This window comes from Pan paniscus, chromosome 10 (genome assembly GCF_029289425.2).
Source record: "Pan paniscus chromosome 10, NHGRI_mPanPan1-v2.0_pri, whole genome shotgun sequence".
Lineage (NCBI taxonomy): Eukaryota > Metazoa > Chordata > Mammalia > Primates > Hominidae > Pan > Pan paniscus.
The window spans coordinates 106711149-106731921 of record NC_073259.2 but is presented as its reverse complement, the minus strand read 5'-3'; the positions used below and the strand labels follow the sequence as shown (position 1 = coordinate 106731921).

General features: G+C 38.2%; 1 protein-coding gene across 3 annotated transcripts in view; it reads right to left on the bottom strand.

Annotated features, from left to right (window-relative positions):
• Positions 1–20773, bottom strand: part of APAF1 (apoptotic peptidase activating factor 1) — an 89608-nt gene that overhangs the window by 65705 nt on the left and 3130 nt on the right. For 2 of the 3 annotated variants that reach the window (XR_008620471.2, XM_003832607.5), the window contains exons 2-10: positions 20544–20722; positions 20226–20415; positions 19357–19554; positions 10444–10627; positions 7216–7328; positions 6978–7109; positions 3985–4223; positions 3419–3586; positions 2137–2268 (exon numbers count right to left, since the gene is read on the bottom strand). Coding sequence is in view for 2 of the 3 variants with exons in the window: in XM_003832607.5 (XP_003832655.1) it covers positions 2137–2268; positions 3419–3586; positions 3985–4223; positions 6978–7109; positions 7216–7328; positions 10444–10627; positions 19357–19554; positions 20226–20415; positions 20544–20681 (1494 nt within the window). In the remaining variant the exon portion in view is untranslated. Of the gene's footprint in view, positions 1–2136; positions 2269–3418; positions 3587–3984; positions 4740–6977; positions 7110–7215; positions 7329–10443; positions 10628–19356; positions 19555–20225; positions 20416–20543; positions 20723–20773 lie in introns of those variants that run through there. The other variant, XM_063593583.1, reaches the window with a different exon arrangement.

Sequence of the window (20773 nt, the reverse complement as noted above, 5' to 3'; positions counted from 1 at the left end):
TTCTGGAGAGCAGTCTGGCAATCTGTATTAAAATTTAAACTGCACATACTATTTGACCCAGAAATTCCACTTATAAAAAAGTATCCTAAGAAAATAACCAGATGAATATGCTTAAACAATCTAATTGTCCATCAACCAACTGGCCATTCATAATGTAGCTATACAATGAAATAATATGCAGCTTTAAAAATCATGTCACTCTATATAAATGACATGAAAAGATGACCATTCAATGTAATTAAATGGTAAAAAGCAATATATGAGACTATTTCTATTATGATCCCATTTGGTTTTAAGGGACAAGTATGTTTATAGAAGCAGCAAAATGATCTAGAAAACTATACACAAGAGCATTAGTAATGGTTGTGATCTCTGTTTTCCTTTTCATCATTTTTTTCTGTTTTTCCAATGAAAATCAACCATTACCTTTAAAGTCAGAAAAAAGACTAAAGAGAAACTGAATCCAGCCACACTATCATACATGTCAAAAGCTTTAAAAAGATGCATTGGCTCAGTAATTCTACTTCTCGGAATTTGCCAAGGAAACAACATAGGTACAAAGATAAACAAGAATGCTCATTACATCATAAGGACCAAAAAAACTGAAAACCTAAAGGTTCGATAACTAGAGTTTGGTTAAGTAAATTAGGGCACAAGTATTTATTGGAATACCATCATTCCAATATACACTATTAAATGTAAATATATTTTGCTAGATAAAAAAACAAACTACAACAATTTACTATGTATCATAACCAAGAAATAACATACCTGAGCATAGAAAATTTACTGAAAGTACATATGGTTTTCCAAATGTAAACATTTTTAGTAGCTACTTGGTAGTCATGACTTCAATCAAATACCATCTATGTGCTAATAATTCCCTATTTTCATCTTTCATCTATAATTCTCCCCAGAATTCTAGACTCATATATCTAACTGCCTATTCAATATTTCCAGCCAGATGTCTTAATAGGTATATCAGACTTAATATATCCAAAATGAGTTCTTAACCATCCCCATTCTCTGCAGGAAAAAGCTTGTTCTCCCAAAGACCCCTGTTTCAGTTCATGGACTCCGTTCTTTCCACTGGGGTTTGAGTCATCTTTGATTCTTGGAGTCATCTTTGATTCTTCTCTTTCTCTTATAATGCATACCAAACCCATAAGCAAATCATGATGATTCTACCCCTCTATCATCACTTTCTTTCCCCTTCCATGCTCTGTCCTTCTTCTGAGCACTTAACTACCCACTGAAATATAATAAATTTGTTTAATGTCTGCCTCCTCCCAGAACATAAACTCGTGAGAGCAATGACTTTGTGCCTGTGCTTTATCCTCTTAATGAAGAGCAATATACATAACAAGCACTCAATAAATATTTATTGAATCAATGAATATACTTTTCCACTATCCATTTCCTCTCAAAGCTTACAAAACAAATCCATACTGCCCAAAAAGGAACGCTACTAGTAAGAAGAGGATTAATTCTGAGGTGGTTCATTTACTAGTTACTAAGGTACCTTTTCTAATCACTACAGGTAAAAGCAAAAATAATTACGCAAGCTATAATCCCATTTTTACTAATAAAAAATTATACTAATAAAACAATACATGTTTATGAACAGGACAGCAAAGCAAAATACCAAACAACGACGACAACAACAGTGGTAAATTTAACTACATAAAAATTCAAATCTTCAGCCAGCCGCGGTGGCTCATGCCTGTACTCCTAACACTTTGGGAGGCTGAAGCGAGTGGATCACTTGAGCTCACGTCGAGCTCAGGAGTTTGAGACCAGCCTGAGCAACATAGTGAAACCCCATCTCCACCAAAAATACAAAAATATTAGCCAGGCATGGTGGCATGTGCCTATAGTCCCAGCTACATGGGGGGCTGAAGTGGGAGGATCACTTGAGCCCAGGAGGTGAGGGTGTAATGAGCTGAGATTGTGCCACTGCACTCCAGCCTGAGAAACAAAGTGAGACCCTGTCTCAAAAAAAAAGAAAAAAAAAATCAAATGGAAAGCAATATGAACAAAATTCAAGACAAAAAATAACAGAAAAAAAGCACTTATTTATAATACATATGGAAAAAGGGAAGTCAGATAAAAGAATTTTTAAATGGGTCATCTTACCTTGTGCATCTTGGCACTGGCCATGTGATAGGCCAGAAAGTTGTACCAATACATACAGTCTTCCTGATCTGGTGAAAGAGTATGCGGCTGGTGGTATCTCTGAAACTGAGTGATTATCTTCTTATGTAGATCCTGCAACCCAATGAAACGTTTCAGAAGCCAGAAACAATTTTATAACCTAAGCATCACAGTAACTTCAGCTTCCAAAGCTATTAAGAATGTACAGAGAGGCCGGGCTCGGTGGCTCACGCCTGTAATCCCAGCACTTTGGGAGGCCAAGGTAGGAGGATCACTTGAGGCCAGGACTTCGAGACTAGCCTGGGCAACATAGAGAGATATCCGTATATTTAATTTTTTTACAAAAAATAAAAAAAATCAGTCAGGTGTGGTGGCATGTGCCTGCAGACCCAGCTACTCGGGAATTAGCTACTCAGGACCAATCGAGCCCAGGAGTTTAAGATTGCAGTGAGCCACTGCATGCCAGCCTGGGCAACACAGTAAGACCCTGTCTCAAAAAAAAAAAAAAATACATATATATATACAGAGAATCTCCCCACAAAATAATGACTTTACAGTGCAGAAACCTGGCAGATACCACTTTAAACAAATTATCAACATTAACATCACCCATAATAAAACATATCAACACCAGGAGTCTGGGTATAGTGGCTCATACCTACAATCTCAGCACTTTGGGAGGCCAAGACAGGTGGATCACTTGAGCCCAGGAGTTCAAGAACAGCCTGGGCAACATGGCAAAACACTATCTCTACAAAAAATTTTTTAAAAACCACCAAGTACTCTCAGCCTATGATGCCACTGAGAAAGATACAACATCATTGGTATTCTTGCCAAATATCTATAACTTCAATCTAGTCAGGAAAAACATCACACAAAACCAAATTTGGGTATACTGTACAAAATTACTAGCCAGTACTCTTCAAAGGTGACAAGGCCATGAAAGATAAAGACTAATAAATTTTCACAGATTTGAGGAGACGGAAAAAAATGACAAGTAGGGAAACAAGACAATCATATGCAATACGGGATCCTAAATTGGCCTGGACCACAAAAAGAACACGTAGGTTAGTGAACAGTATTGTATCAATGTTAATTTTCTGGCTTTAACAACTGTACTATGGTTATATAAAATTTTAATATTAGGGGAAGCTAGGTGAAGGACTTATGCACAGAAACTATCTACTATTTTGTAAATTTTCAATAAATCTAAAATTATTTCAAAGGAAAAAGGAAAAAAAAAAGTAAACCAAGATGCAAGTACCTGAAGCTGGCTGCAATTCTTCTCTGTAAGAAAATCTACTTGAAGATCATGTAAATAATAACGAAACGACTTTCCATTCCGATCACAGAATAAAAGAGACTTATTTACAAACTCCTGCAGTATGTCTTCAACTTCTTCAGTTTCCATGTCCCAGAGAATACATAACACCTAGGAATCGTTGTAAGTATTTAATATGCCACAAAAGTACAATGACCAGGACTGTAGACAGGTATTATCACACACACAAAAAAACGGTATCTTAAAGCCCTGAGTAAGAATGTCTCCATTTCTTAAGAAGAAACTCAACTACTCCTCAAGATAGAAAAGAGAAAGAGAAGTCAGATGCTTCTTCAGCTGCACTAGAACCACAGAAATAGGTTAACTCCTGAGTTCAACACAAAGCCCTTAATGGAAGCTAACAGCAGAGGGACTTCTACACCCAACACCCCACCACCTCAGTCCCCTGCGTCTTATCCTTCCAAGGTTCTCTGTAACAACATGCTCAGTACTATATCAAAGCTTACATGCAATAAATACCCAATGATGAGGATCATTGATCCCATTACCTTTGTAGGCACCTTAACGTCCTTCTGAAGGATGGAAAGATCTGTGTAATAATCTTTGATGTCTTCTCTGAGCATTTCAACACTTATAGACATGGCTTCATCTAGAGCCTCATAATCATAAGACGAAGATTTCCTTATTCTCTTAAACTGCTTATTCTGAAGCTGTTTGAGGTAGTACTCCCAGCGATTGGGAAAATCACGTAAAAGTGCACCAATTAAAGATACTACAAGGGGAGAGCCTTAAAAAAAAAAATGAAGTCACTATGCTAATACCATCCTATTTTGTCACTAATAAGAATCGACTTACTTACTTACATTGCTAAGAAACAATTTCTGCTGCATGTTATCAAAAGCCTTAAGTATTTATCACTCTTGACTTCACTTCTAGATATTTATTCCAAAAAAAATTAGAAATAAGAAAGATTTCATTCAATAAGTTCCTGATTATCTTTATTAAGTCAAAATAACATAGATCAAATCTGGCTAAGATGTCATTACAAAAAAAAAAAAATATATATATATATATATATATATATATATATATATATATATGCCAGTCTGAGCAATATAATGAGACCTCGTCTCTACTAAAAATAAAAATTAGAAAAATCAGCCAGGTGTGGTGGTGTGTGCCTATAGTGCCGGCTACTTAGGAGGCTGAGGTGGGAGGATTGCTTCAGCCCAGGAGGTTGAGGCTACGGTGAGCCATGACAGCACCACTGCATCCTAGCCTGAGGAACAGTGTGAGACTCTGTCTTAAAGAAAAAGAAAAGAATGATTAAGTATAAGGATATTCATCACAGCACACTTAGAATAGTGAAAAAATCTTAAACAACGTAAACAATGTCCAATAATACAGAAGTGGTTGAATAAATTAAGATATATCAATATTATGCCACTGGTAAATTTTTTTCAAAAAAATATTTAACAACATGGGAAAATGCTCAAGATATAGAAAAAGGGTAAGATCCAGCTGGGTGTGGCGACATGTGTCTGTAGTCCTAGCACTTCGGGAGGCTGAGGTGGGAGGATTGCTTGAGGGCAGAAGTTTGAGACCTGCCTGGGCAACATAGTGAGACCCTGTCCCTACAAAAAAATTGAAAAATTACCCAGGTGTGGTGGTGGGTATCTGCAGTCCCAGCTATTCAGGAGGCTGGGGCAGGAGGATTGCTTAAGCCAAGACATTCAAGCCTGCAGTGAGCTGTGATCTTACTGCACTCCAGCCTGGGTGACAGAGCAAGACCCTGGCTCTTTAAAAAAAAAGGGCAAAATCCAAAACCACATATACATAATCTCAATTTTTTAAATCTTTGTTCTAAAAGACTGGAGGCAATACTCTCATGATGCTAATAATTATCAGGTTATGGATAATTTCTATTTTTGTTTTAGTTTCACACATTTTCAAAATGGACATGCATCACCCTTTGTAATAACTACAAATCAAGCATTTTTTCTAAGTGTAAGATTTCTTTAAAAATTAACAAAACTGGCCACGTGTGGTGGCTCACGCCTGTAATCCCAGCACTTTGGGTGGCCGAGGCAGGTGGATCACGAGGTCAGGAGTTCAAGACTACCCTGGCCAAGATGATGAAACCCCATCTCTACTAAAACTACAAAAATTAGCTGGGCGAGGTAGCACGCACCTGTAATCCCAGCTACTAGGGGACTGAGGCAGGAGGATCACTTGAACCTGGGCAGCAGAGGTTGCAGTGAGCAGAGGTCGCACCACTGCACTCCAGCCTGGGCGACAGAGTGAGACTCAGTCTCAAAAAATAAATAAAATAAATAAATAAATAAACAAACAAAACTGTGTGTCTATTTGATGGCAGAATGAAAAATAAGGTGGCCAGGTATGGTAGCTCATGCCTATAATCCCAGCACTTTGGGAGGCTGAGGCGGGCAATCACCTGAGGTCAGGAGTTCGAGACCAGCCTGACCAACATGGCGAAACCCCGTCTCTACTGAAAATACAAAAATTAGCCAGGCATGGTGGAACATGCCTGTAGTCCCAGATACTCGAGAGGCTGAGGCAGAAGAACTGCTTGAACCTGGGAGGCAGAAGTTGCAGTGAGCCGAGATCACGCCACTGCACTCCAGCCTGGACAACAGAGTGAGACTTGTCTCAAAAGAGAAAAAAAAGAAAAAGAAGAAAAAGAAGGTATTTCCAAGCATAACAATAATGAAAGAAATAATTTTAAGAGTTGATAGATTTGACTGTTTAAAATTTTAAGCTTCTATATGTCAAAAGAATACAACAAATAAAAGGTACACAAAAAACTGGGAAACAGGCTGGACATGGTGACTCATGCCTGTAGTCCCAGTGCTTTGGGAGGCTAAGGCAGGAGGATCATTTGAGGCAAGTAGTTCAAGACCAGCCTGGGCAACACAGCGAGAGTCTATATATAAATTTTAAGTTAAAAAATTGTTTTACTGGGAAATAACACTTGTAAAAATATGACAAAGAGCTAATAGTTTCTATTTTTTGAGTATTTAGAAATAAATTAAAAATACTTATATCAAAAAAGAAAAGTGAGTCAAGGATAATTTCTTAAAGTCAAGGATAACTTCTTAAAACATATTCAATAAACAAGTAAAAAGTTTAACTTCACTAACAAAAAATGCAAATTAAGACACCAGTCTTTACTTACCAAATTAGAACACTATTTTTATAAAATCCCAAGCAAAAACAAGTTTTAAATCTGATTCTCACTCTATTTTTAACTCTGACAGCAGAGGTCACATCTGTGTCTCACTTCTCTCACTAATGTGGTCTCTAACACACTGTGGGTAGATGGTAAATATTATTTTAATGAATAAATAAATACCATAATATCATGTATCCATTTAAGATATCAGAGAACCTAAAATACTAAATCTCCCAGAAAAGTTTTTGGATGTTCATGTGCTAAATTACCATATTCATTAGCTCAATTTACAAAAGGGAAATTATATAACTCCCTATAATCTCCTCATAAACAAATAAATAACCATACCTTTACATTCTTTTATAATACTATGAGCTTGTTCTGGCAAATCTGCCTTCTTCATATTAACAAAAAGGGATAAAATTTCAAGTCCTTTTTCCTTTCCTAAGGAACTCTCCACAGGGACTACATATTTAGGACCTGCAAACAAAAATCACAAGACAAAGTAAGTAATTTGGTATGTCACATATTTAAATGTAATTAAATTAAATATAAAGGTACTAAAAAGTAAACGAATAATCCTTACCCATTACTGAATCTGTGACACTCTTGTCTCTGGTTGTAAGAAGAATCTGACACTGATTGTCAAAAGCTTTCAACACCCAAGAGTCCCAAACATCATCCAAGATCAAGAGAGACCTAATTTAAAAAAAAAATATTAATCACTAATGACACTTATCTTAAGCTTCCTTTTAAAAAGATAATCCCACCAGTGTCTTTTAAAATCTACCAAATTAAATTTTTTTTTAAACAAATAGATGGCTAGATCTAGGAAAATGATTCTTCTTCTTTGCTATACTCTTCTCAATATGCTGATTCAAATAAGGAAAAAAAAAATTAGAGACTGCCTTCTCCTCAAACCCTAAATCAGAACATATTAAAATTACAGATCCTACCATAAAAGGTTCAGCCATCACTTACTGAGTGCCAAAAAAAAAAAAAAAAAAAGCGACCATTACTATCCAAGTAATGGGATTTTCCAACTCAGTCTTTAAGCACCAAAACCAAACTAGAACTGAGCTCAGGTTAGCATTAGAATGAATCATACAATAATGATGATATGTGACCATTTTTTACCTATAAAACTAGCAATTTCATATGTTGTAATCTAAAAGAATATTACCTTTCATTTGGTATACAAGTGGTTTTTTTTAATCAATTTGTTTATTCATAGTAACCAAGAACCTCTATGCCAATTCCCAATTGTTCTCTCCAAAAACTTTTCTAAACTCACTAGAACAGATGAGGGGAAAAAATATAACTAAAACCTGATAGCATAATTATACAATAACATTTTTGTCTGAATGACACACTATGGCTGTACATTACAAAAAAAAAAAATACTCTAGGCCTGTAATCCCAGCACTTTGGGAGGCCAGGGCAGGCGGATCACCTGAGGTCGGGAGTTTGAGACCAGCCTGACCAACATGGACAAACCCCGTCTCTAATATAATATTAGCCAGGCGAGGTGGCACAAGCCTGTAATCCCAGCTACTCAAGAGGCTGAGGCAGAGAATCGCTTGAACCCGGGAGGCAGAGGTTGCAGTGAACCGATATCGCACCATTGCACTCCAGCCTGGGCAACAAGAGCGAAACTCCATCTAAAAAAATAAAAATAAAAATAAAAATAAAGAAATACTCTAGGCACATATATAGGTTGAAAAATTACAAAAGCATAAACCAAATGAGACTGAGAGATTAAAAAAATATGCCTGGCTTTGTAAGCTAGTCTGACACATCTGAAAGTGGCTACATTATTTTACTCAACAGAAGTCAATTTTAATTTTGCAAAAAAGGAAAAGTAGAACTAGGGAAAAGTTACTGAGCAATTAAAGAGGGAAGGGTTAGTGATCTCAATCCTATTTCCTCTACACAGATCAATATCAAGAGAAGGAGGGGCCGGGCGCAGTGGCTCACGCCTGTAATCCCAGCACTTTGGGAGGCCGAGGTGGGCAGATCACGAGGTCAGGAGATCAAGACCATCCTGGCTAACACGGTGAAACCTCATCTCTACTAAAAATACAAAAAATTAGCCCGGCGTGTGGTGGGGAGCCTGTAGTCCCAGCTACTAGGAGGCTGAGGCAGGAGAATCACTTGAACCCAGGAAGTGGAGCTTCAGTGAGCAGAGATTGCACCACAAAAATATAATGAATATGCATCAGAATCACCTAGTAGGCTTTTCCCAAAAATACTCTTCTCACCCTATATTCTGATATTAATACCCTTACCAATTTGAGAATCACTGCCATACTCAGCAACCGCTACATATGAAAGTATACTGCATCCTTGGGTGCATTAGGGCATTTTTAAAAAGTGCAGAGCCACTACCTAACTCTCACTCAGTATACTATAACATTCCCAAGGAATGCTTTATTTATCTTTGTACTTGCAGCACTTGGCCCAGAACCTGGCACAACACTCAATGTTGGTTAAATGAACAAATGAAAGAGAGGCTGTTAAGATGACAGAAATCAAATTGTTGACTGAATCCAAGGTTATACTCTTAAGACAAGCAGCAACTAAACTGCTGTCTCCCTTTTGGCTAATGAAAACTGTGAAACACTTGGTAACAGTGCCTGGCACATAATTATAATGGTAAGTATTTGCTGAATTAATTAACTGTTGAACAAACAAAACAAACTCACTCCTGAAGTACATGGAAGTAGAAGAGTTACATGTATATTTCTAGAAACTAAGACAATCAAACAGAAGAGCCCCATTAAAAATCCTTCCTGACTTTTTTTTTTAATTGAAACAGGGTCTTCCTCTGCCACCCAAGCTGGAATACAGTGGCACAATCTGGGTTCACTGCAGCCTCAATCTCATAGGCTCAAGTGATCCTCCCACCTTAGCCTCCTGAGTAGCTGGGACCACAGGTGTGTACCACCACACCAGATTAATTTTTGTATTTTTTAGAAAGACAGGGTTTCATCATGTTGCCCATGCTGGTCTCGAACTCCTGGACTCAAGCAAACTATCCACCATGGCCTCCCAAAGTGCTGGGACTACAGGCATGAGCCACTGTGCCTGGCCCCTTCCTGATATTTATCAGTTGCCTGCATTTATCCTCTCTTGTTCTATGTTAACCCATTAGAAATAACGGATTCAAAGTAAGAAGTTTGCACTTTCTAGCAAAGACCACTCACCAACTCACCTACTTAAGACATTTCCTGAAAGCCTACAATGGTACATATGAGATGATGTGGTAGGTAGGATGCAAAGAGAAAAAGCAATTTTAGGCCGAGTGGCAGCCACTTTTTTTTTCGTTTTAAATACAAGAGAGAAAAGCAGGAAAGCAATGGTTCTTTCTTTCTTTCTCTCTCTTTTTTTTTTTTTTTTTTTTTTCTGATGGAGTTTCACTCTTATTGCCCAGGCTAAAGTGCAATGGCACGATCTCGGCTCACTGCAACCTCCACCTCCCGGGTTCAAGCGATTCTCCTGCCTCAGCCTCCTGAGCAGCTGGGATTACAGGCATGAGCCACCAACACCTGGCTAATTTTGTATGTTTAGTAGAGATGGGGTTTCACCATGTTAGTCAGGCTGGTCTTGAACTCCTGACCTCAGGTAATCCAACAGCCTCGGCCTCCCAAAGTGCTGGGATTACAGGCGTGAGCCACTGCACCCGGCCGCAATGGTTCTCTCTTATCCTCTCTATAGAACAGCAGGAAAAAGGCATGATGTTCTCAAGAGGTCAGTAGTTACATCTTATTGGGACATGGGACCTGACACACCAACTAAATTTGACCATCGGTACCTTGGGTGTTTGCGAAGCATGAGAATGCGGAGACGGTCTTTAGCCTCTTCAATATTAAGTGGAAGCCTCTGGGAAAAACTCTCATCCTGATCCAACCGTGTGCAAAGATTCTGCAGTTTCATCAGAAGCCCAGATTTGTCTTGTTTCCCAACTGAAACCCAATGCACTCCCCCTGGGAAACAACCTAGTGAGGGAAAGAATAATGAACTTAAGGCCTTTCAACAGGAGTACTCCTTTAAATGGTTTTACTGTTAAGCATCAGATTTACTCCAATTTACAATCCCATCACATCTTCAACTTCTCTTGATTTAGAGTAGAAATTTTATGTGCAAGATACTGGTAGGCTTTATATCCTGAATCTAAGACAAGTTGAAGATGTGAAGAAACTGAAGTTTGAAGTAAATCTGTGGCTTATCGGGAAAATCTTACCAAGTAAAGTTTTATGATCTTTGTCCTGTGTTGTCAGTGATCACTGCACAGCACAGTTTCTAAACCTTGTACTTCTGACTTTTTGGGATGGCAATTCTTTGTTGTAAGGGACTGTCCTATGCATTATAGGATGTTTAACAGCCTTTTTGGTCTCTATCCACTAGATGCCAATAGGATTCCCCTTCACCAGTACTGACAAACAAAAATGTCTCCAAACATTGTCAAATGTCACCTGGGGGGGTGTGAAATCACCCCTCGTTGAGAACTACTGATGTCCTGGAACATATAACTCACCCATTAGGGTTTTCTTATACAGACTTAAAATAGGAAGTTAGATTCAAGTCTGGCTCTACTGCTTACTAGCTAAGCAATCTTTATCAAATCATTTAACCTCAGTCTCATTGATTATATTGAAATAAGGCTGTCTAGCCCACCTATTTCAGAGTTGCTGTGAAAAATTAATGATATAAAATATGTGAAATTGCTATGTTAAGTATAAAGGATTAAAACAGGTTATTAGTGTTATGGATCTGAGAGCAACTTACCAATATTAAGCTTCAAACTAGTAAACACTAGGAATGGCCATGATTATTATTACTGTTATCATCATCATTGTTAATTGAGCCATAAAACATCTTGAAATATGTATTTTTATTTACATATTGTCAGGAGCCAAAATCTTAAGTCTTCATAGACTATACTTAATCACCTCCACATAAATATACATATATAAAAAAGAGGGGTCCCTATGTGTAAAATATGGTAAACAGTAGCATTAGATCATTCCAGTAGCATCAATCATAAAGATTTATGTGATCTTAAACATACCAAAAAAAGCAAAAAACAGACTCAAAGATAAATGAATTAAATTACACCAAAGGGCAATTTATTTACTGGTATTCACAAATAATTAAATACAAATATAAATCACTACTTTAAAAACCTAATCACCCAAAAGAGATACTTGTATATATGCACAAAGATCTATTTACATCAGATATTTATTGGGCACTATTCTAAGAGTTCTCTGTATGTTCATTCATTTAATCCTATAGCACACTATCAAGCAGACACTATTATCTTCATTTTGAAAATGAGGAAACTGAAGAATAGAAAAGTTGAGTAATTTGCCCAAAGTTACACAGCTAATGAAGTAGAGTTGAGATTCAAACTTAAAGCATCAATGTTCAACTTCTACACTATTCTGCATCCACAAGAATATTCACTGCAGCATTGTTTGCAACAGGAAAAAGCTGGAAACAACCCACCTTAACCTACTATCCCATTGCAGGCTTCCAAAGTTTCAGGCAGGCCCAACTGAACCTTATATGTAAATGAAGTTTGGAGTACTGAATAGGACTTGACATATTAATTATGAAAATTAGACTTTTTATAACTTGAAGTGACGTGGAGTCTTTGAACCTGCACAAGGTCAAGGAAAGGATCAGTCCCAGAAAAGAGGAAGTAAGCAATGGTCCGGATGAAGCCTTGAGGAGCAAATACCTATTCCACTTCCCAGCATAGAGAAAAAAATCGGTTTTCACTCCAGATAAGGAGAGGACTAAAGAGTCAAGAGTATGTGCTAAGAAGCAACTGAATGATGGACAATAAAATGATGGACAATGATGGCTGAAGTCTAGGAGAGGACTGATAGTATGAATACAGAGGATATTCTGGAATCAATGGATGAGAAGTCTTGGTAAGTCTATAGCATTAAACTTGAATAAAATGGGTGGAGGTGGGTAAAGAGTAGAAGAGAATGCTCAACATCAAGATTTCAAAAGTGCTGTAGTTCTAGTAATGACAAAGATCAGGGTCTAGCCTGTAATCAGGGAAGAGTTAAGAAATGTTCACAGGAGACAAAGAGGTTAAGGAGGTAAGAGGTTAAGGTTTTGGATGACTCATCCACACAGGTATCAAAATCACTAAGAGTGCTAACAGACAAAGAGCATAAGAGGAAGGTTATAATCTACGAACTCCAATCTCAATGAATGAGACGGTGATTACATCAATAGGAAAGGTTAGAGACATGAACCTCAAAGCATTCAGCTGGAGAAGGGAGTATTAATGGTCTGGATGAGACAACAGAGAGCAAGAACAATGCCCACCCATTTCCTGGTGCTAAAGTATGTGGGATATAAAGGAAAAAAGTTGCCATGTCACTTAAGAAGGTTATGGAGAAGGTAGTAAACTCAGGAAACTGCCCAGTTTCAGATAAGGCAAGACGGCGAATATTCTAAGAAGTTGATGATACAAGAGAGTTTCCTGCTCACAGAGGAGTTCTACAGGGTATGGCAGAAACACATAGGAATGACAGAAGAAGACCTAGATCAGAATTTGGCAATGTACTGAATAGTGACTGCATGAAAGTCTAAAATATAACAAACAACTGGAGACAGAGAACTCTACAGTAACTGAGGTAGAGACAGGGCTGTGAAGCCTGGTTTGATTATCAGTGCCAATGTCTTAGAAGAAGGTAGACAAGCCCTACTGCTTACTCCTAAAGTTTCCTGAGGTCCCCTCAGGCCTCCTTCAGTGTAAGTTTGCAGTTATGAAACAGCAAGTCCTTGAGACTTCACTTAAACTTAAAGCTGTGTTCTGTATGTGTATATATTTATAAATGCAGAGAATAAAGTTTGGAAAAATTTACTCTGAATTGTTAACCAAGATTATCTCTAGGATAAGATTTAGAATTTAGAGCCTGGCACGGTGGCTCCCAGCACTTTGGGAGGCCAAGGTAGACAGACTGCTTGAGCCCAGGATTTCGAGACCAGCCTGAGCAACATGGTGAAACCACGTCCCTAAAAAAATACAAAAAATTAGCCAGGCAAGGCCGGGCGCGGTGGCTCATGCCTGTAATCCCAGCACTTTGGGAGGCCGAGGTGGGCGGATCACGAGGTCAGGAGATCGAAACCATCCTGGCTAACACGGTGAAACCCCGTTTCTACTAAAAATACAAAAAATTAGCTGGGTGTGGTGGCAGGTGCCTGTAATCCCAGCTACTCGGGAGGCTGGGGCAGGAGAATGGCGTGAACGCGGGAGGCGGAGCTTGCAGTGAGCCGAGACCGCGCCACTGCACTCCAACCTGGGCGACAGAGTGAGACTCTGTCTCAAAAAAAAAAAAAAAAAAATTTGGCCAGGCAACGTGCTGTGCGCCTGTGGCCCAGCTACTCAGGAGGCTGAGGTGGGAGGATGACCTGAGCCTGGAAAGTTGAGGCTGCAGTGAGCCGGGATCATGCCACTGCACTCCAGCCTAGGTGACAAAGTGAGACTCTGTCTCAAAAATAAAAATAAAAAGATTAAGAATTTAGGAGAAAGCAAAAAGGAACAAGTAAGGAGAACTTTTATTTCTTTTTAAATGAAAATACTTTTAAAATATTTAAACAAACAAACAAAAACAGACAAATAAACTATCTGTTGCCTTAAGTTTCCATTTTTTTAAATTTGTACTACCTAAAATTTGTAAAAATCGGCCAGGCACAGCAGCTCACACCTGTAATCCCAGAACTTTGGGAGGCCGAGGCGAGGGGATCACTTGGGTCAGGTGTTCGAAACCAACCTGGCCAACATGGTGAAACCCCATCTCTACCAAAAATACAAAAATTAGCCGGGTGTGGTGGCACACACCTGTAGTCCCAGCTACTTGGGAGGCTGAGGCAGGGGGACTGTCAAGAGGCAGAGGTTGCAGTGAGCTGAGATCATTGCACCCCAGCCTGGGCATCAGAATGGGGCTCTGTCTCAAAATAAAATAAAATAAAATAAAATTTGTAAAAAGCATCCCAAGATTAAAGGTAAAGAAAGCATCCTGATATAGCTACCTAGTAAATTCTTTCATATTTTAATTTACGTACCTATTACCTAGGGTCAAAGGCCTTTTCCCCTAAATTTATAACTAAAAATTTAGGGCATTTAAATACATGCAAGAAAAGAGAAAACACTACCAGCTTTAAAAAGGCAAACAGACCAAATGACCATCTGATATGTAAATCTCTAACCATCACAATATAACATTTAGTTAAAAACTGAACCATTAATTCCACATTTCAGAAAGAATCTAAACATCTTGACTATGGGCACAAGAGGGAGCAATTTAGCTTTGCATGAGGAGGCTGTATTTACAATTCACTCAGAGAAACTAATTCAGAGAAAAGTTGCCTTTATTCAGGGAAAACTCCACACTATTTTCACAGGAGGCTTATCCTGGTAGCAATTAATAATCTAATAACACAAAGAAATCTTGGAAAGGACAGAAACAAATAGGAACACAGCCTATGAAGAAAGCATCCATGATTAAAAACCAACATACGAATACAGTAATGTAAAATGTCACTACTGTATTTAAAGATACGTCAATTCTTTACTATTTCCCTACAAATAAGAAAAAATTAAAGCATTGAAATTTCAAAAGACAACTGGGTTACATAAAACTGTATAGACATAAATAGTTAAAAACTATATATATATATATATATATATATTTTTTTTTTTTTTTTTTTTTTTTTTTTTTTTGAGACGGCATCTCACTCTGTCACCCAGGATGGAGAGCAGTGGTGCAATCTTGGCTCACTGCAACCTCTGCCTCCCATGTTCAAGCGATTCTTATGCCTCAGCCACCTGGGTAGCTGGGATTACAGGCATGCGCCACCACGCCCAGCAAATTTTTGTATTTTTAGTAGAGACGGGGTTTCACCATGTTGGCCAGGCTGGTCTCAAACTCCTGACCTCAAATGATCTGTCCACCTCGGCCTCCCAAAGTGCTGGGATTACAGGCATGAGCCACCACACCCAGCTAAAAGTTAACAACTTAATATTCTTTAATTTATGCCAATCACCACCCAAAGAAAACATTTCCATAGGAACCACAATTTTAATCAAATTTAGATCTCTTATATTATCTGTACTTTTAAAAGAAAAGGTTTTGCAATACAATTAAGTGTCAAAAATCCAATGTTCCTGTATTTGAGAACGGAAGTGAACTCCAGAGATTAAAATTTATCTTTGGGAAAGCACCTATTCTTGAATTAGTGGACATACAAAGGCAGACTCCAGAGAATAAAGAACTAAATATGAATAATAAGACTGTAATAGGACTACTTGAACAAAACTCAGGAAACACAAGTTAGAAGACAAAAAAAAAACTGATTAGTTTGACTACATCAGAGTTCTCATCTACTGAGAACACCCAGGAAAAAAATTAATCAGATGGCAAATTAAAATAAGGTATTTAAAAGTCTAAAACCAGCTAAGCACAGTGGCTCACGCCTGTAATCCCAGCACTTTGGGAGGCGAGGCAGGGGGATCACCTGAGGTCAGGAGTTCGAAACCAGCCTAACCAACATGGAGAAACCCCGTCTCTACTAAAAATACAAAATTAGCCAAGCGTGGTGGTGGGTGCCTGTAATCCCAGCTACTCAGGAGGCTGAGGCAGGACAATCGCTTGAACCTGGGAAGCAAGGGATTGTGGTGAGCCAAGATTGCGCCATGGCACTCCAGCCTGGGCAACAAGAGCGAAACTCCGTCTCAAAAAAAAAAAAATAAAATAAAATAAAAGTCTAAAACCAACAAAGTGTAATGTCTAGAATATATAAGAAACTCCTAAAAAGCAAAAAGAAAAAAAAATTGGAAACCCCAATGGAAAATAGACAAATAATATAAACAAAATCCATAAAAAAAGAAACCCAAAAGGCTAACAACAAGCTTATGAAGAAATGTTCAAACTTGAGTTACCAGAGAAATGCAAAGTAAAAGATACAACTTTATAGAAGTTTGCCTGGCAAAAATTACAAAGCTGGAAAGCTGGATCATACCAACCGTCACTGCACAAGTAAAATTATCGGAGTCCCCATACTCATATGGGGGAAATGTACAGACTGGAGGGGAATCAAATTTGATATTTGTATATCCTATCATTTAGTAATTTTGGCTGGACATGGTGGCTTACATCTGTAACCCCAGCACTTTGGGAGGCCAAGGTGGGAGCATCACTTGAGCCCAGGAGTTTGAGACCAGCCTGGACAAGATAGCAAAAACCTGTCTACAAAAAAATGTTTAAAAACACACCAAGCATGGTGGCTTACACCTGCAATTCCAGCACTTTGGGAGGCCAAGGTGGGTGAATTGCTTGAGCTCAGGAGTTCGAGACCAACCTGGGTAACATGACAAAACCCCAACTCTACAAAAAATACAAAAATTAGCTGGGTGTGTCAGCATGCACCTGTGGTCCCAGCTACTCCGGAGGCTGAGGTGGGAAGATCACTTGAGCCCAGAAGGCAGAGGTTGCAGGGAGCCAAGATTGTGCCACTGCACTCCAGCCTGGGTGACAAAGCAAGACCCTGTTTCATAAATAAATAATTAGCCAGGCATGGTGGCGTGTGCACCCAGCTCCTCAGGAGGCTAAGGTGGGAGGATCACTTGAGCCTAAAAGTTTGAGGCTGCAGTGAGCTATGATATGGCCACTGCACTCAGCCTGGGCAACAGGGTGACACTCTGTCTCTTTAAAAAAAAACAAAAATAAATAAATAATTACTAATTTTGCTCCTAGCTACAAATACCCAAGAAATTCTTACTCACATAGAAGTTCAACCCAGCTTTGCTGCAGCAGCAGAGAGTTGCATACAATCTACATATCCATTTACTTAGGGTAATGAGCAGTAAAATGGGTTGGTGGCAATCAGGTGTAACAAATAACATGTATACACAGCAACAAGGATAAATCTTAAAAACACTGTGTCATGGGAGATAAAAAACAGAATAATACCATAACATCTATGCAAATTTAAAATACCTGCATACCAACAACATACATATTTTACAAGAGTACACACTTTACACAGACATTTACAAAGAACATACATTAAATACATTAGGATTGTCCATGGAGAGGGGAAAGGAAATAAGAATAGGAAATTTTGAAATGGAAATAAATAAATACAGTGAAAAGCTCAGCCTAGTACAGATCTACTATAATAAGCCGTGAACTAAGGAATATGAATAACTCAGTCCTCTGAACTTGAGATCCCACAAAAGTACGAGGAATATGAATTAAGTTCACATGTACAGTTGCCAGTATCTCCAGGATTTTCTCAAAACAAAGTAGTTAAAACCTGTTCCAAGATAACAATTTATACAATATGACTCCTGAATATTTAATTCCATAGATTGTTAGTCAATTTTAATCCCTAGAATTGAAAATTCATCACAATAATGTAGAGCAATTTAAATGGGGAGAGGAGTGTTCTTTTAAACCTATAAATTGGAATATTATAAATACACAAAGAAAGTTCATAATATTGAAAGGAAAACTCATTCCTTCACACTAAAGGAACTTAAGCTAAATTTATCCTGAAATATCCTTAGTGATCAACTTTGCAGTAGGGGTTTAAAAAAATCCTTGGCTCTGAGACTTGAAAGGAGCTAAGTCTCAGGAAACTTCTCTGTAATGATAGAGGGGAAAAACCAAGGGTTAGGAATTGGGCATACTTCTGATAAGAGTATAGTCTATACCACTTACGAAGGCTATGAAATTAAACTGAGGCCATGTGTACACATAGATGTACCCTAGCCTCCATATTTCTAAGTCTCTTAGAGGCTTACTACTTATTCCAATCATTCTGTCTAAACTGTCTTAACCATAGATCATGTTATACACACATATTAAAAAAAAAAACAAAAAAAACTTTTTTTTGAGATGGAGTCTTGCTCTTGTTGCCCAGGCTGGAGTGCGGTGGTGCAATCTCGGCGCACTGCAACCTCCGCCTCCTAGGTTCAAGTGATTCTCCTGCCTCAGCCTCCCGAGTAGCTGGGATTACAGGTGCTCACCACCACACCCAGCTGATTTTTTTTTGTATTTTTGGTAGAGACGGGATTTCACCATGTTGCCCAGGCTGGTCTTGAACTCCTGACCTCAGGTGATCCACGCCTCAGCTGGGATTACAAGCATAAGCCACCGTGCCTGGCCTACTAAAAAAAAAATTAACTACTAGAAGTTGGGAACTGTCTTTGAATTCCCCTAGAAGTGTCATACAGAGAGAACACACTGATGAATGAGAACACACTGATGAATGGGGGCAGCCTAGAACTGATGGAGCTATACAACTATTCCTGATGAATACCCTGAGAACCTACCAGGATCGCTAAGGTCAGTGGTATACCTGCCAACATTTCTTAAACCCTCTTCTACCCAGTATGCCCTTCCCCACCCCAGTAACCACCCACTACCTTTCCCACCTTCCCTAGTCTCCCATCCCTACCTTCACTGCCTAGCAAACTTTTATTCTTTCTCCAAACTCCTGCTAAGATGTCATCTCATTCAGGAAGCTTGTCCTATCCATCCCCTCCCTTCAGAGAGTTAACATATCCTTCCTTTGTTCTAACTCTGTACCTTATACTTGTTTCTACCATTCAATTTATCACGTATTGATATATCATAATATTTTTACATGTCTATCTACCTTACTAGACTATGAAAGGGACTAAGACACTTACCTTCTAAAAGGGAATGATCTCTAACAGCTTCTGCAGCTAATACAGACTTCCCACAGCCTGCCATTCCATGTATGGTGACCCATCCTGGTTCACCTTTCAATTTGGAGAGCTTCTGCTGAATTGCATTCACCAGCTTCTTCCTTGTGACAAAAACAACTGGCCTCTGTGGTACTCCACCTTCACACAGGACTGTCCTTACTAAAATCCAAAACAAAACAAGCATGAATGAATAGAACTTTGGAATAATTACTGAAGTAATACCATAAAAAACAAAGAGCAAAGCTGAGGCTTAGCCTGAAAATTTCCAAGAGAAGTTAAGAAAATGTGGCTAGCATATTAACTTTAATTTTCTGATTTCTCAGACCACAGAGAGCAAAGACAAACATATATCCTTCAAGATGACTAAAGAAAATGGAAGTTTCTATCTATATCTGCTTTACTCACCCAATTATTTCCTGACTTTTCATTCCCTCTCATATTGAAGACTGGGAAGGCAAGTGTAAAAGGAAGAACATTTATGGAATACCTTTCAAGAACATATATTTCTAAAGATTCTTATTTTTTCCTATAAACTCTATAAACACATAGAACTGGAAAATAAACAAGGGCCTATAAATTGTCTTATTGTCTCTAAAAATTAGGTTAGACATATTATTATCTCAGCAGTACAGTTTACTGGGCAAGAAGAAAAGTTGAGAGTTAATGTGGATGCAAATAAAAAATATTTAAATTGAAAACATCACTACAATTTTTTTAACATGCAGTTTTCAGTGAACTGGTCACACTCTCTTCAAAAGATTACATCTACAATAAGACAAACCCAAAGCAATTTTGATAGCAAAGTGATAGAAGGTATAATGGATACAAACCATACGAAGTTATTCCACTAACTGAATCTTTACCACTGGAAGAAGAGACAACAGGAATGCCATCATGGAGAAGGGCAGCAAGATCTTTATATCCTTCATGTAGTAGAGCATTGTAGAATGATACGTAGGAATCATTATCTTTTTTAAGTATCATTTTAATTAGCATAGCTGCTCTTTGCTGTTGAGTGGGCTAAAAAAAATTAAGTAGTTTAGTATACAACAATGAATATGTATGCAACATAAAGTAGTGGAGACCAGTACAAGTTCTGAAATTCTAAAAATTTTTAAGGAAGTGTGGACTGCTTCAGAGAGCTTTACCTCATTTCTTACTTTTTCCTCTTCTGATATTGTTAAAAATCCATCACTAATCATGTGATCCATGATGTAGGATGTCTTGATGTCCTTTTCCAGAGCTTCTCTATGTTGAAGCAAACAATTTCGAGCTTTTGCATCCATCTTCCCTCAGATCTTTCTCTCTCTGAGCTGTCAACCATGAGCTACAGCCAAAACACCAAAATATTTGTCAGGCCAATAAACATATGAAAAGA